Source organism: Lissotriton vulgaris, chromosome 4_1 (assembly GCF_964263255.1).
Source record: "Lissotriton vulgaris chromosome 4_1, aLisVul1.2, whole genome shotgun sequence".
Lineage (NCBI taxonomy): Eukaryota > Metazoa > Chordata > Amphibia > Caudata > Salamandridae > Lissotriton > Lissotriton vulgaris.
In genome coordinates, this window is record NC_141691.1 from 981,208,373 (window position 1) to 981,224,053 (window position 15,681).

Below are 15,681 nucleotides of genomic sequence, written 5' to 3' on the forward strand. Positions count from 1 at the left end.
GGGCAGGGATCGCTACACTCACACAGGAGTAGTCTTACTGGCGTACACACCCCATCAATGCCCCCACAAAGACCTTCATTGACACAAACAAACATGGCTAGACATCTATTTTTTATTTTATTTTGTGCAGACTTTATCATATTTTACATGAAATTTGTTGTAAGGTTTGCACAGCAAATATGTTTGCAGGGCTCGGCTCGTGCAACAGCTCTAAGATCCGAAACAGACTCTTGGCTAGGCTCTGGCCGGGCTCTCCTTGTTAATTTCTTCACCAGTAGTACTGGGCCTCTTTGGTCTTCCCTCCATAATGAAGGGTTCAGAAGTGACTGCAGTAAATAAGGTCGGTGGGCCCGAATCACAGAACTAACTAAAGACAAAATCCTAAACTTACTACCATTTTGGTATTCACAGAAGTCACTTACTCATTTTGGTATTCACAGAAGGCACTTACTCATTTCGGTATTCACAGAAGTCATTTAGGAGTTCTAAAGTTAGGAGTCCTAACTTTAGGACTCCTAAATGCCTTCTGTGAATACCCAACGCCTTAAAGTTAGGATTTTTCTCAGTTTAGGAATAGTAAAGTTAGGACTCCAAACTTTAGGACTCCTAAATGCCTTCTGTGAATACCGAAAGTCTTGAAGTTAGGATTTTTCTCAGTTTAGGAGTAGTAAAGTTAGAAGTCCTAACTTTACTTCTCCTAAACTTAAAACAATCCTAACTTTACGCCTCCGGAATTCACAGAAGGCATTTAGGAGTCCTAAAGTTAGGACTCCGAACTTTAGGACTCCTAAATTACTTCTGTGAATACCGAAATGAGTAAGTGCCTTCTGTGAATACCAAAATGGTAGTAAGTTTAGGATTTTGTCTTAAATTAGTTCAGTGAATCGGGCCCAATGTATGCAGGGTTGCAGCAGCTCAGCATTACGGTAATCCACTTTTTCTTCCTTCTTATTCCACAGCACACAGGATGAAGGCTACATGTGCATGACTAGGCAGTTGCTCCACAACAGCCACTGAAATTTGCTCACTAGTATTTGGAAATCTATTCATGTGAGCTTGCAAGACATCGCTGTGCTACTTTGTCACTGGTCGTCTCTGTCCAGCCCAGGATTTGAACACATTGTAGGGAAGTGGATATGTCCTTTTATTCGACAAATGAGGGAAAGAGTAGATATGAAGTACTTAACTGCTCTTAAGCTCAGAAAAAAAGGTCAACCCAACTGGTACCAGTTCCATCCCCTCACTACTACTCAGCCACGGCATGAACCATTCCCAGGTCATGTAACACTGCAAGACACTACCATAGCCTGCCGACCCAAACCTTTCGGAAGCACAGTGCTGCAGTCAAATATTAGTGTTTTATGATCCTGAAAACAATACATTAAAATAAGAAAATCTATAACATACCATAACATAATACACCATATCACAGCATAACACAACATAAAACATCATAACACAACAAAAGATAACACAACATAACATAACACAACATAACACAATTTACCACAACATAACATAACACGACACGGCCCAATTTACCACAACATAACGTAACACAACACAACTTAACATTACATAATACAACATAACACACCAAAACAACATAACATAGAAAAGTTAAATCATGTATAAACATAGGCAGTCTGTTCGGCATATGTGAGAGAGTGGTGTGGAAGATGAAGCATTGCAAATGATGGGAGTCAGACAAGAAAGCACTATGTTTAATTCCTTGTGACCACCATAGTTCCAATGTTAGCTGCCCCCAGGAGGGAAGCAGCAGAAACCATTTTGGGGGTTTTGAAAGCGTAAATGTCCCTTTTGATTTTTTTAAATCTTTTTTTTGGGCTAGAGGATGCGGAGTGTACACTGTGTTGGGAGATTTATCATTTGTAAACCCACAAAAAGCCTGCTTAAGGCTCTCATAATTCTTAATTCTTGGAATCTGGGGCACCGTCCCATTTTTACCTCTAGAACAGCCTGAACTTCCTAATACAGTAAACTGCTATGCTAGGGGCCTCATTTACGAAAAGTGACGCATCGCTGCGAGAAAACAGCGATGCGTCACTTTTCATTGCGACCTCCTTGCGACCCCAATGATGCGTCATATTTACAATAGGACGCATCATTGCGCAAGGAATTACAGATACGTCAATATTTCTGACGTATCTGTAAGCGCAAAAGTGATGCATTGCTGGAGTGTGTCACAAAAGTGACGCAACTCCAACAATGCGTCCTTTCACATAGGTAAAGCCCCATGTGAAAGGGCTTGCGTCAGTCTTATGCCTGCTGTGAGGCAGGCGCAGGATTTTACGCAACAGAGTCCTAAAAGTGACGCAGTGAAATCTCATAGATTTCACTGCGTCACTATTACGAGGCTTTTTGCGGGGGAACGCCCCCTCTGCATACATTATACCTGACGCAGGTATAATGTAGCGCAGGGGTTTACAAAGTGACGCATCTGCTTAGATGCGTCACTTTGTAAATAGTGCGCAAAAGGAGGCATGATTTACGCCGCCGATGAGTCACAAAAAGTGACGCACCGGCGGCGTAAAAGTGACGCAAGGCCTCATAAATGAGCCCTAGGTATTTAGGCATGTTTAGGGGGATTGCTTTGAAAGTAATACACGCAAGTTTAAAGACGCATTTGGCTTCAAGTGGAAGCCTCTGAGATAATATAGCACTGGTATATCCTCTTCTCCTGGTATCAGTAACTAAACTATTCAGCAGGGCGAACTGTTGAGTAAAGGGGTGAAAATCTTAGTTTTGGTGGAAAGGACTTCCTTGCCTGGGAAGGAAGGTTTTATTTTCCATAAGTCGTCCGCAGTGGAGGCGATTTAAACTTCTTCACCAGTCCAGTTGTTATCCCCAATGAAGAGAAGGAAGTGAGCTAGCTTTGTGTCAGGGAATTTTCCAGAACTGTGAATATTAATAAAAAGTCAATGTTGTAGGAGTTAAGCCTAGGGGTAACAATATGTGTAATTACTTTTGTAAAGTCTCATGTAGAACCTGCTTAATGGCCTACCTGTACAGTCTGGTAACACTTTGTTGAATGCGGGATGTGCAATCTTCTCTTGAATTAGGTCTAGAACTGTTCTCCCCATGACTACAATTAGATTAAGGCTAACAATCTTCCTTCCATCAAATCAACTAAAAAGTGGTGTGAAACCAGACATGGAGAAACATGTGTGGCAATCAAGCAAAAATCATAGGGGCAGATTTACAAGCCCCTTGCGCCACATTTGCGTCACTTTTTCCATGTTAAAAGTGACGCAAAAGTGGTGCAAGGGGCTTGCAAATCTGCCCCATAGTATTTTACAGAATAATGGAAGATTAATGAGAGAAATCTTGGCAACTTGGCACAGATCAAATTGATACCAGGTTTGTGTTGAGAAATCCGTGAGTTCCACACCTTGCCATCTTTTTGTGCATTTGCACAGGACGGCGTTTTGAAGCAGGCAAATAGAAGCCAGTGAGTTGGTGAAAATGTGGTCTTCGTTTACCTGCTTATTTTCTCATTTTGGGAATGTTCTCCATCATCAGCGCCTCCGATGGGAAGCATCATGACACTCTTTTTTGTAACATCCTGGAACATCTTGGCAAGGGGGATGGTCGACCCATCTCGGATCATGTCTGGGCTAACTCCAAACACTAAAAGGAGGTAAATTCAGTAGAACAAACTGTCAGCTTGATAATCCGGAACTAAAGAAGACAATTTTCGCTATATTTTGCTGCAACTTGTCAATGCACTTTGCACTCTCTCTCGGAATGACAGAGAAGGAAAAGTTTCTTACCTGTAACGTTTGTTCTTCATCTGGTATACATTCGGCATTGGCTCGGGTTACAGAGCTTTTTGTGCAGAACAGGTCGGGATTCACAACATCGGAATCTGCTGTTTCCAGTCGCTAACATCTTGGCACGCCCACTTTGCATGTCATTAGTGATAAATATCACTGACATGCAAAGTGGGGCCCAAGATGGTCGCTATCTCCTACTAGCTGTCGCTACCTGGTGTTAGCGACAGCTAGGTAATAGGGAAATAATTTTATCTCCGATTTCTTGGCTTTTAAAGCCAAAAAAGCAGAGATAAACCCCCTTGATAATATGCCCCCTACTTCAAAAAAAAATTGAAGAAAGCATACATTTTAGTTGGTAATGTTTACCATGTGGTGAAAAAGAGGACTAGGTGGGTGCAAACGCACTTTTCCAACAGATGTTTCACTGGTGGGCTATCCATCTGTGTATCATCTGCAGGCGTTGAGTTCGGGGGAAACAGAGTACACCTAGCAGTCCATCTTCATCATATATTTCCTAACGTACTAATGGGCTTGTGAATATAAGGGGTTCATGAATTCGTAAAAATAAGAAAATAAAAAACATAGACATATGGGCATAAAGCTGTGACTCAAAGGCACTTTTTACTGTTTTTATGACAAAAAGTTTGATTTTAGCAAAGCACGTGTATTCTGTGCAGTAAGCATGTCCGAGTCTGGTGTTATCATGTGTTTGCAACAAGATCCCAGCTGTTATCTCAAAAAATGTTCATTTGCTGTGCCTACGAATCATACATTTGTGTGGCTTTCCCATATTTTCTTCAACAGTCTTTAACGTTCATAGTAACTTGTACAATGTAGCTAACTTTCTCATCAATTGCATACAGTCCTCAAAACGAACTGTGGGAGGACACTCTGTGCATGCCCTAACCTCACATTTATTACCTGCTAAAGAATAGTTTTAGGTCATGTCAACAGAAAGCAGACCGGTTTCCCATAGGTGAAACAGAGACGGTCTAGTGAAATAAAAGTCACCATTAACTAGGTATTTTTTTTTGTATGTTAAATCCCCCTACTATATGGGTTGAGGTAAGGATTAGGATTCTGAGAATGGAGGCTTCGTGTTTCTTGACATGTACCTGCGGTCCAACAATTCACTAGTGGTGGGGAGAATGAGGCGTTTCATAGAAGCGGGGAATTAAAGACGACATTTAAGTTTGGTTCTTAATTTGTAAAAGAAAGTGCAAGGGCCAAGGTTTTGCAGAATGCTTTGGCTGCCAACAACCAACACTTCTTAGTTTTGATTCCACCTCGTGCCTCTTTCTTCCACCACTCTACACTTCCTGTCCCTTAATTTCTCTCATGCAGGTTATTTTTATCACTGCTTTTTCCCTTTGGCTGTGTTTCCAGCCTTTCTCTACCTTTATGTCTTCCTGTTCTTCCCAGCTCTCGCTTACTGTGGGTCTGTTGATGAAAATGAAACCTCAATCCCCAAAAATTAGTGTTGGAATCCACCACCAGAAAATTAACCACCGCATGTGGCAAGGAAAGGATGACCACACTTGACTCTCCGACCATACAGATACTGCATGCAAGGTTCAATGTTCAGTTTGGGAGATACTTTGGGGTCATATTTTATGAGCCGAAAAAGTACATCTCAGTTCAATATGGCTGAAATGTAAATACTTTTATGACTTGATCATGATAAGCATCTGATTACACAGCTAGGGTTTGTGAAAGGGCTTTATAGCAAGGTATGCACAACCCTCACACTTATTTCTGTGTGCTAGGAACTGAAAGGGGGAACACAACAGACAGAACCATGTATTTAATTAGGAATAAGAGGATTTTAGAGCACCTTGAATAGAGAAATGTAGGTCAATATCTTTCAGGCCCTAAAGGCTAGGATGTCTGAGTGTAGTTGCTTTCACAGAGAAAACATTTGGGCTTTGTGCCAGAATATTGCACTGAACTTTATTGTGTTTAAAACAAATTGTAGCCAAAATATAGAGGACAACATATCACTAAAGAAAGTAAGTATAAATACTCAAGCATGGATTTCCTATTCTTAGGGTTTTATTAGGAGTTTGCCAGGCCCGTGGACCGCCATATTGGCTTTGATGGTCTGAGTGTGATAAGTTCGGCGGTCTGACTGCCATATTACGAGTTGGACAGATCGTCTTTGTGAAGACCGCTGCTAGATCACCGAGACCGCCAGCAGACCACTGACTGCCAGGTTTGCGATATGGGAAAGGCAGGAGCCATAGGGTGGTACAGGGAAGCTGCACCGCCTTGCGTATGACAAGCCGAGGTGGGTGGAGCTTGTGGAGTTTCACTGCATGGAATTCCGCGTATTTACTGAAAAACTCGGTGGGATTCCGCAGAGATCTGTTGGCGGGCGAAGTATCTCTCAAGTCAACCCAGGCCTGCATGGCATGCACCACACAACAACTACCAGCCCAGAATGCAACGGGACAGGGGTGAGTGACGTGTACAGCCACAAACCACAGGTCATTACAAAAACAAAACTCTAGATAGGGGAGCACCCCACACTCACACCAATCGGCTACCGCTCCAGTTACCAAGTTCAGCAGACAATGGTACCCCGATCCACGCACTCGACAGAGTGCAAGCAGGGGTCCATGCCACCAAGGTCCAAGTGCGCGGCCCAGGAGAACTCTCAGGGGCTTGCGTAGCTTGCAGGGCCGGGGCTGGGGAGCTCGCTGCAAGGCATGGCCCAGCGAAACCCTGACCAAGGTGAACCGGAGGATCACCTGGTTGACCACTGCCAGCCAAACTGCGACTGCGCACATCCTCATAATTGTCCATGACAAGGTCAGGCACAACCTCACTGGCATTCCCCAGCCCTCCGTGGTAGTATGTGTCATGTGTGATGACTGAGATGACCCCCCCCTGTTCATCCCCCAGACAGCACAACAGCGGGCTCTGTCACCAACACCAAGCATTGTCTCCCCAACGTTCACCCAAACAAAGGTGAAAGATTCAACTGCGTGTCCCTTACTTTTGGGACATGAACAGGCCATCAACACAGGAGCGTGCAATTGTTTATTGTCAATAGAAAGGGTGGGTGCTACCTGCAAACTCCACTACGCGATGGTGGGCGAAGTTTTTCCAAACTCCGCAATCCAAGTGGAGCACAAAATGGGAAAAACTACATGGACTGCGCTGGCGGAGAAGAGTCCACCACCCACCCTTAAATACAAGTTGCCTGTTCCATGGGCAGACAGCAGCGGTCTGATTGCTTGTTTTAAGGTGGCAGCGACGAAGGATTTGGGGTATGTACACACCCCTTTCTTTTTCTTCCAGCAGATTCCAACATGGATGCCTTTCTCCAGGTCCCCCATCCGCAGCAGGATCTTCACATTAAGATTACACCCTGTGTGCAGCGATCTACAGGTGAGTCCTTTTCGTATCATATACCCATTGCCAGGACTGACAACATATGGGCCGAATCCAGGTAAAGGGTATATAGTATTGTGCCACAATGACTGCTGATTGTAAAACACAATTATATTTTTTGATACTATAAGATCTTGATGGACATATGGTACTCAAGTCCTACTAATCTCAATGCACTGTGCACTTTGACTTAATGCCAATTGATCCTCTATGAAATGACTCCTGACTGTAAAATATGCATTTTATTTTATTTTCTTTGATATCACAAGATCGTGATGGACATATGGTACACAAGCTCTACTAATCTCAATGCACTGTGCACTTTGACTCAATGGCAGTCGATTTTAATGTATTGTATTAATAATAAGATAACCACAATATTTTTTTTTAAATGTTATGCATGTCCAATGTGCCATATTGTTAAGGTTTTAATTAAACACACAATAAAAGTATTTCTTCTATTGTGCCACATATATCATGCATATGTGTGCATCTTACACATATGCAGCTGAAATGCACACACAGGCATCAAAATGTTTGATAATAATACTCACTACTGCTGCAAAATATCTGCCTCCACACCGCCGGTCGACTTATAATACCGCGGTTTTTGGACCACCAGAGCTAAGCTGCTGGCGGGGGCAGCCTCAGTCCTACAGCAGTTGGATCATCAAACTGGTAATAAGGCCTTAGTCTACATAAATATTATCCAAGTGTATGTTTATGAGTTAAGAATAGTAAATGCATACTTTTTGTGGTTGCCAACATTTTGGCTACAATAGTTTTGTACCGCTGTACTTAAAACACAATGGGGCAAATTTTCAGGGGCTTATCACCACAGGAACATCACTCTTTGTTACGTTCCTGTGGTGATAATCCCTACATCTTATATACAAAATGGCATTAAGCCAAATAATGTGGCTTGATGCCGCCTTGTAAATAAGGCCCCCTTTCTCACTACACTTGGCGTGAGAGGGGCAGGCAATGGGTTTTGCGGTGGGCGTTCTGCCGTAACACCCATTGACGTGGCCCCCTACTTACAAGGGTGGTGCAAATATGGGGCAGCGCCAAAATTAAGACAAGGGGAAACCTGGTTTTAACATGAAGCAACGAGGAGAAATGTTCAGTTTCTCCTACTTTTTGCTGTTTATACGTGTGCTGCATTGTCAAGCACATGTAGAAAGAGCAAATCTCCATGAATGATTGTTTATGTGCAGGGTGGTGTCCCTTCCTGCATATAAACAATCATTAAAAAAAATTTAAATTTGGAACTCCTATTTGTACTGCACAATGCAGCACACATAGGAGTTACAAATTACCATTAGTGATAGTTTATGTGCAGGAAGGGATACCTTCCTGCACATAAACAATCATTCCCTCAATGCAGGCACTCTTGCACGATGGTGCAACGGTGCATGCACTGGCACTAGGTAGCTGAGTTTAGCACCAACACTAGGGAAAACGCAGGGATGTGCCATACCATTCTAAATACAGCACATCCCTGCATTTTTATAATGGCGGAGCTTGGCGTTAGCAATTTTTGCTTAAAGCCATGCTTCGCCATTCACTTATAAATCTGCCCCAATATTTCAGTGGAATACCCCTGAATGTACCTTCTTGAATTTAGTACCACCATCTACATTCAGGTGACAGAGCATTGCCGGCTTGTTGGATGGTAGAGCTTGCTTTTGTTCATCAAAAACAGACACTACAAGCCAAACTGCTAGGTGCAAAATGCAAAGAGATGTGAATTGCGTTCAGTCATGGACAGGAGGACAGTTGTTAGCTTTAGCTCCGGACGTCACACAGCCCACCATTAAAGGCAGCCCTGTGTCGGTAAAACCTCTGAAGGTCCTAGATGCTTTAGTATTGGATAGACCACGTCACACATCTCCTGACCAGCAATTGATCACATATGTCTATGGCATTTTAAGGCTACCACTTACCTTTTATGACAGCTCTTCTGGCTGCTTCGTACTGAGGGTCATTAATGTCTGCCATCCACGGCATTGCTCCAATATCCATCACCACCTTGAACTTGTTGGGACTCTTTAGTTTCTCAAACTCATCAGTCAGGTATTTTACCACCTACAAAGAAGCAGAATTGGTATTGTTCATGTTGCCTTCAATCAGACTGCTTATCACTTCTAACTGCCCCTCACTCTCACCATGCCCACTTCCTCGCCCCACGAACTACTAAACATAGTACAGAAGATAAAATGACCACAGGTGCCAATCACCTGCACCAACACAAAAGAGTTGCTCAATGCTTCCCGCTGATAAGTTTGTCTCTTGCTTGAGGTGATAGCCAGACCATCAGGAGCCAGAATGCCAAAAAGAGGTGACCAGTTAATTTAAGCCTAAATTTCAATGCTTAATTTGAGGCTGTGGCTGCCAATGAGGCCCACCGGCACTCATTTTTGGGGACTGACACTTTTTTTTTCTCAACAGATTTTGATCCGGAACAAGAGTGAGGAAAACACAAAAGGGAGAAAGACAGTGGCAAAGGGAAAAAGTAGAGATAAAAAAGTAATCGCAAGATTGAGATAAAGACGCAGGCAATATGGTGGTACAATAAAGTTGCTTAAAGTGGAATCAAGACTATGCAGCCTAGGCATTTAGGAACTAAGTTGCAGGTTTCTAGGCAAAACTTTAAACGGCTGCATTTATTCTTTTACATATTAGGCACTGCTGAGCTGTAGCTTGCTTTTCGACATGCATTATAAGCACAGCCACAGGAATTATGTAATTCTGCAGCCATGGCGATGATGTTCTTACTGCCAGCTTATGGAACATATGATGCACAATATAAGATTTCAAGAACAAAAATAGTTTTACGCTTAGTTTTATCTTATATGGATCAAACATTACTGAAAAAGAGCCACATCTGGTGTTGAACCATGGTAGACCCTTTGCAGATATTCACCAGTCACCTAGCAGTTTTTCATTAATGTGTTTGGGTGTTAAACTGGTAATAATGAAGTGGAGTTTTTTAAGGTGGAGGAGCGTTGCCTCACTGCTCAAAAGGAAAACTAAAAAGATGATAACGTATTGTTATTATCATTGTATGTTTTCTATTGAAGTCAGTGGCTCTCGGGGTGGGGCGTGCGGTGCAAAGCAGGGAGAGGAGTGGTTTGCACTCCTTAAGTGTGCATGACTGCTTGGCTGTCCCTCAGGAAAGCCAAACAGCAACAACCACTGCACACCACTTTTATGCAAAGTGTTGCATGACAAGGTGCTGTATTTACAAGGTGATGAAAAGCCACGCAGGGTCGCTTTGCATGGCCTTAAAAATATGGGCCAGAAAGCAAAAGACACATAGATGATAAACAAAATGCAAAGCAAATCAAATATTCAACCCCATTCAAGAGATCTGGGTTAAATCCATTGTTATTTTGCCCCCCATGTAGATGTAGCTATATGCAAATCAGTCTTGACCCTGTGCCTCATGGAAACAGTCCAGCCCGAACTGCCAAGCCAGGTCCTCCCTGGACCAGAAACAAGCATCCTGGGACAGGTGTAAGGGTATCACCTCTCATCAGCCAGGCTAGCTTAAATCCAGTGGCACAGTGATCCCAGAACCCACGCCTGGGCATAACCGCACTTATGGCGAGAAAGCAAAAGACATACAGATGATGGATGGAATGCAGAGCAAATCAAACATTCTCCCTCAGTCAATGGCTCTGGGTTAAATCCATCATTCTTTTGCTCACCATGCCACCCCAGTTTAGACCTAGCCATATGCAAATCAGCCTTGACCTTGTGCCTCAAAGGAACAGTCCAGCCGTAACTGCCAAGCCAGGTCCTCCATGGACCAGAAACAAGCATACTGGGACTGGCTTCAGGGCATCACCTCTAATCAGCCAGGTAAGGTTGAATACAGTGGCACAGTGAGCCCAGGAGCCACATTGGGCATACCCGGCGCTCTTAGGGTGAGAAAGCAAAAGACACACAGATGATGGACGGAATGCAGAGCAAATCAAACATTCACCCCTAGTCAAGAGATCTGGGTTTAATCCATCATTCTTTTGCTCACCATGCCACCCCAGTTTAGACCCAGGCATATGCAAATCAGTATTTACCTTGTGACTCATGGGAACAGTCCAGCCCAAACTGCCAAGCCAGGTTCTCCCAGGACCAGAAACAAGCATCCTGGGACAGGTTTCGGGGCATCACCCCTCATCAGCCATGCTAGCTTGAATCCAGTGGCACAGTGAGCCCAGGACCCACGTCAACGCTGCAATGCAGCGTTGTGATTGGCCTGAGTGCCCTTGTTCGATGCCCAGCCAGGGAATGGGGGCCTGGCTGCCTGCATGGAGAACAGGCAAAGTGCGCATGACTGTTTCGGGCTGGCCGAGAAGGCCAGCCAAATATGCATGTGCACTTAGGAGTGGGCAAAACACTCCTTCCCTGCTCCGAGAGCAGAGCGGACCACCTACCCGCCCACAAAGCAGCATGGAAACATAAAATGATAACTCAAAGTTTTTATCATTTTATAGTTCCTTCACGTTGCACTGTTTAAAAACAGTAGGGCCACGCTCCTCCGCGACAGCGGAAGAGCCGCCACTGCTTGTGAATAGAGGATTTAATGAAGATCCGATTGTTAACTGTGCAACGTAATAGTATTGACTGATATCCTTGGATAACAGATTCCACCATGTACGCGATTAGTGCAGCACCAGAGACGTATCAAAGACATGCATAGTTTACCTGTTTTTCCACAACGTCATTTTGCATGTTTGGAACTAGCCTGATTGAGAATTTCCCTATTACTTTTGCAGGTATGACGGTTTTGCTGCCAGTTGCATAAAACGCCCCTTCAATGCCATGGATGCTAAGTGAGGGGTACCGCCAAAGGTGAAGGAGAACATCCTCCTGGTAGGAAAAATAAAAAAAACAGATGAATGGCTACAGAGTAGTTAATATATTGTATTCATATCTAGGTGTTTGTTTGGATATGATATCATAGTACTACCACAAGCACTCTGCACACTACTACCACAATCAATTGATATTTCGGTTGGATGTCACAATATTGAATACAAATTACGAACCTGGAAAGGCATAGACTGTATAATATGGAACTGCACAGTATTGTCAGTGTGGGCATCTAGAGGAGAGTGTAGGGTTACTATTCTAACTCCACATCAATTTACCTTGCTGAAATTGCCCACGTCGATATCCTACAGTCGATACTGATGCAGATTGATAAGTAAAAGACAATAGTGTGGTGACACATCAATATTTCTTCTTCTGGGCCATTTCAGAAGTGAGAAATAAATTGAGAGTTGTGGAGTCACACCTCATTCGGGAAACAGAACCGCCTTTCGCAATAGTTTTTATTATTTGTTATTTCAGCCATTAGCGTGGCAATGCAGCACTTCCATTACTTTGGAGAGGACTGTGTCAAGAAAGGCTCAAATATTGCCCAAGATGCGTCAACATAGCATTAGGAATGAGTTGTTCAATATTTGCTTTTGTTAGGGTGTGTCCTTTACAAATGGAAGGGGTGGAGGGGTACTTCGATTTATCTGCACCTCCCCCACTGCTCATCAGTTCCAGCCTGGACCCAGGAAATCCACTGTTTACCATTACCAGCCTAGAGAGTACCACGGCACAGAAGTAACTGTACCCCACCAAAACTTCAATTCTCTGGATCAAGGGGTAGACTGAAGAGTCAGTCCATATTATGGGGTGAGATAGTCCATACTCTGATGCACCACCAGACCCTTCTAAGTAGGGAAGCTCCAATTACCTATCTAGGCACTGCCTTGTGTCAGCTGGACATTGACATGAGGAACCAGCTCCACAGTTGACCTCAGTGAGAAACACTATAAATAGAGAAAGAGGACAGGGAAATCTGTGTTGAATGACTTATGATGACAGGCGCCCTCCATCCCCAGTATCAACAGAGCTACTCAGAATCTAGGGCTACAAGGGTGCATTATGCAGCACACATAGAAACAGTAAATTGCCATGAATGAATGTTTATGTGCAGGAAGTAGTCCCTTCCTGCATATAAACAATCATTAAAAAGAAATGACAATTTGCAACTTTTAAGTGTTCAGCACAATGCAGCACAGATAAGAGCTGCGTATCGCCATTCTGGATTGTTTACATGCCCAAAGGGACATCTTCCTGCACATAAATAATCATTCACTCAACGCAGGCACCCTTGCGCAACGATGCGGCTGCCAGGGTTGGAGCTAGGCTACTGAATTTAGTGCCAGCGCAGGGAGAAAGGCAGGGAAGTGCTGCATTATTGTAAATACGGCACATCCCTACATCTCTTAAGTGACAGAGTGCGGTGTTAACATTTAGAGAAAATCTGCGTTCTGCCACTTTCTTGTGAATATGCCCCCCAGTTCCTACTAGATTCTGTTCCCTGCAACCGTTGCCGACTTAGCAGAAATAGTGGGCACATCAGTCAGTAAAAAAAATGTATGGTGTACTTTGTAGGATGCAGTATGGGCTAAAGAAGGAAGAAAATAATGACAAGCATATACAGTTGGTTTTGAATGGTTAATATAAGCTTACTCCGGTTGGGAGGGAAAGAAAAGTTAAAAAAAACACTACCTCATGTCAGGATTTTAATGAATGTGGGAAATTTTCAGATTTTGCTCGATTTTTTAAGCACAAACTCTAAAAGTTTATTTTTTTTAAATAAAACAAAAAAAACGAATGTCTGAGTTAAATCACATTTAATGGTCACTTGTGGGTTTCGGTATGTCGTAAAAGCAAAGATTTTTTAAACGGGTGCTGGTGACATGAAATGAGAAAGCACACAAATAAAACTATCAGATATGTTGCAGAAAAACACACAAAAAGTTTTTTCATTGATTAAAAGGATAAAAACACAAAAACATACTACTGGTAAGCTTATTGCCTTTTGTGCATTTAAAAGCACTTCAACAACTGATATGAGAGGATTATGCGCTTCATGCGTTATTGAATGCGTGCTTGGTAATCCCTGTTAGCCTAAAGGGTACATCAAGTAACCATACTTGTTGCATCTTGCGAGGGGATGCTGAATTTGGAAAGGGAGGTCAGGTTTCTGACCTTGACTCAACAGCCTGTGAGTCTTGACAAATCACTATTCCCTGTGCGTACAACACAAACAAAACCGTGTATATGCTGTTTTTTTCCTTCAAAATGCTTCAATGTCTTTGGGCCACAATCGTAACGCAAAACACATCTACCAACAAATTCTCAAAGAAACGTCCTAATAAAGATCCAACCTCTTCCCCTCCTGCCCATCGGCAAGATCATCGAGCCACATTTCATGCCCCTCATACTTTCTTCAGTGACACTCTACATATCCTACATGACCATTCCGAATCAAGTCTCAACGTATGTCAACCTATTCACCTCCCTACACTCATACTTGCGCTTCCTAAAATCCAGCACTTTAAGCCCATGGGCATCCGCAGAAATGTTTCCAGGGGGGGGGCAACATTTTAACTTCATCACCATCCTCCGACATGATTGAGCACAAGTATTAAATACATAAAAAAATCTAATAAGACAAAGAGCTTAATTAAACAAAGAAACCCATAGGGGGAAGAGAAAAATCTTGTGAGGCGCCACAGCAGACGACCTGGCAACTACAATAAAACAGAGAGAAAAACTAAAAATGACCGGAAAAAAACAAAAACATTTTAAATCAGATTGATGGGGTTCTAGAGCATGGGTACTCACAAACTTTCTCTCAGGGGCCAAATTTAAAGTGTGGTTTGTCAAGACTCACAGGCTGTTGAGTCAGGGCTTCACGGGTGGAGGCGGGGTCAGTGGGGGAGGGGGGAGAGGCTAGAGCAAGAAAAAAACTATGACGATGAGGTTGAACACAGGTCCCTGCAGCGGACACCTTCGTCCACGTAGCTACCAGACCCAGCATACACACATCTCTCTCTCTCTCTCTCTCTCTCTCTCTCTCTCTCTCTCTCTCTCTCTCTCTCTCTCTCTCTCTCTCTCTCTCTCTCTCTGTCTCTGTCTCCCTCCCTCTCTCTCCGTCTCCCTCCCTCTCTCTTTGTCTCCCTCTCTCTATCTCTCTGTCTCCCTCCCTCTCCCTGTCTCCCTCTGTCTCACTCACTCTGTCTATCTCTCTCTCCCTCGCTCTTTCTGTCTCCCTCTCTCATCTCTCCCTGTCTCCCTCCCTCTCTCTCCCTCTGTCTCCCTCCCTCCCTCTGTCAGTCTCTCTTCCTCTTTCTGTCTACCTCCCTCTGTCGCCCTCCTCCCTCTGTCTGTCTCCCTCTGTCTGTCTCCCTCCCTCTGTTTCCCTACCTCTGTCTCCCTCTCTCTCTCCCTGTCTCCCTCTCTGTCTCACTGTCTCCCTCCCTCTCTCTCTATCTCTCTCTCTCTCCCTCCCTTTCCCTCTCTCTGTCTCCCTCTGTCTCACTCACTCTGTCTGTCTATCTCGCTCTCTCTCCCTGTCTCCCTCCCTCTCCCTACCTCTGTCTGTCTCCCTCCCTCTGTCTGTCCCTCTCCCTCT

At 43.8% G+C, this 15,681-nt stretch overlaps 1 protein-coding gene across 2 annotated transcripts in view; it reads right to left on the reverse strand.

Moving 5' to 3' along the window:
* The window catches only part of LOC147722779 (beta-Ala-His dipeptidase-like), a 423,764-nt gene that overhangs the window by 13,371 nt on the left and 394,712 nt on the right, over positions 1-15,681 (reverse strand). For both annotated transcript variants that reach the window (XM_086965242.1, XM_086965243.1), the window contains exons 9-11: positions 11,904-12,068; positions 9,140-9,281; positions 3,504-3,651 (exon numbers count right to left, since the gene is read on the reverse strand). In XM_086965242.1, the coding sequence (XP_086821368.1) occupies positions 3,504-3,651; positions 9,140-9,281; positions 11,904-12,068 (455 nt within the window). The remainder of the gene's footprint in view (positions 1-3,503; positions 3,652-9,139; positions 9,282-11,903; positions 12,069-15,681) is intronic.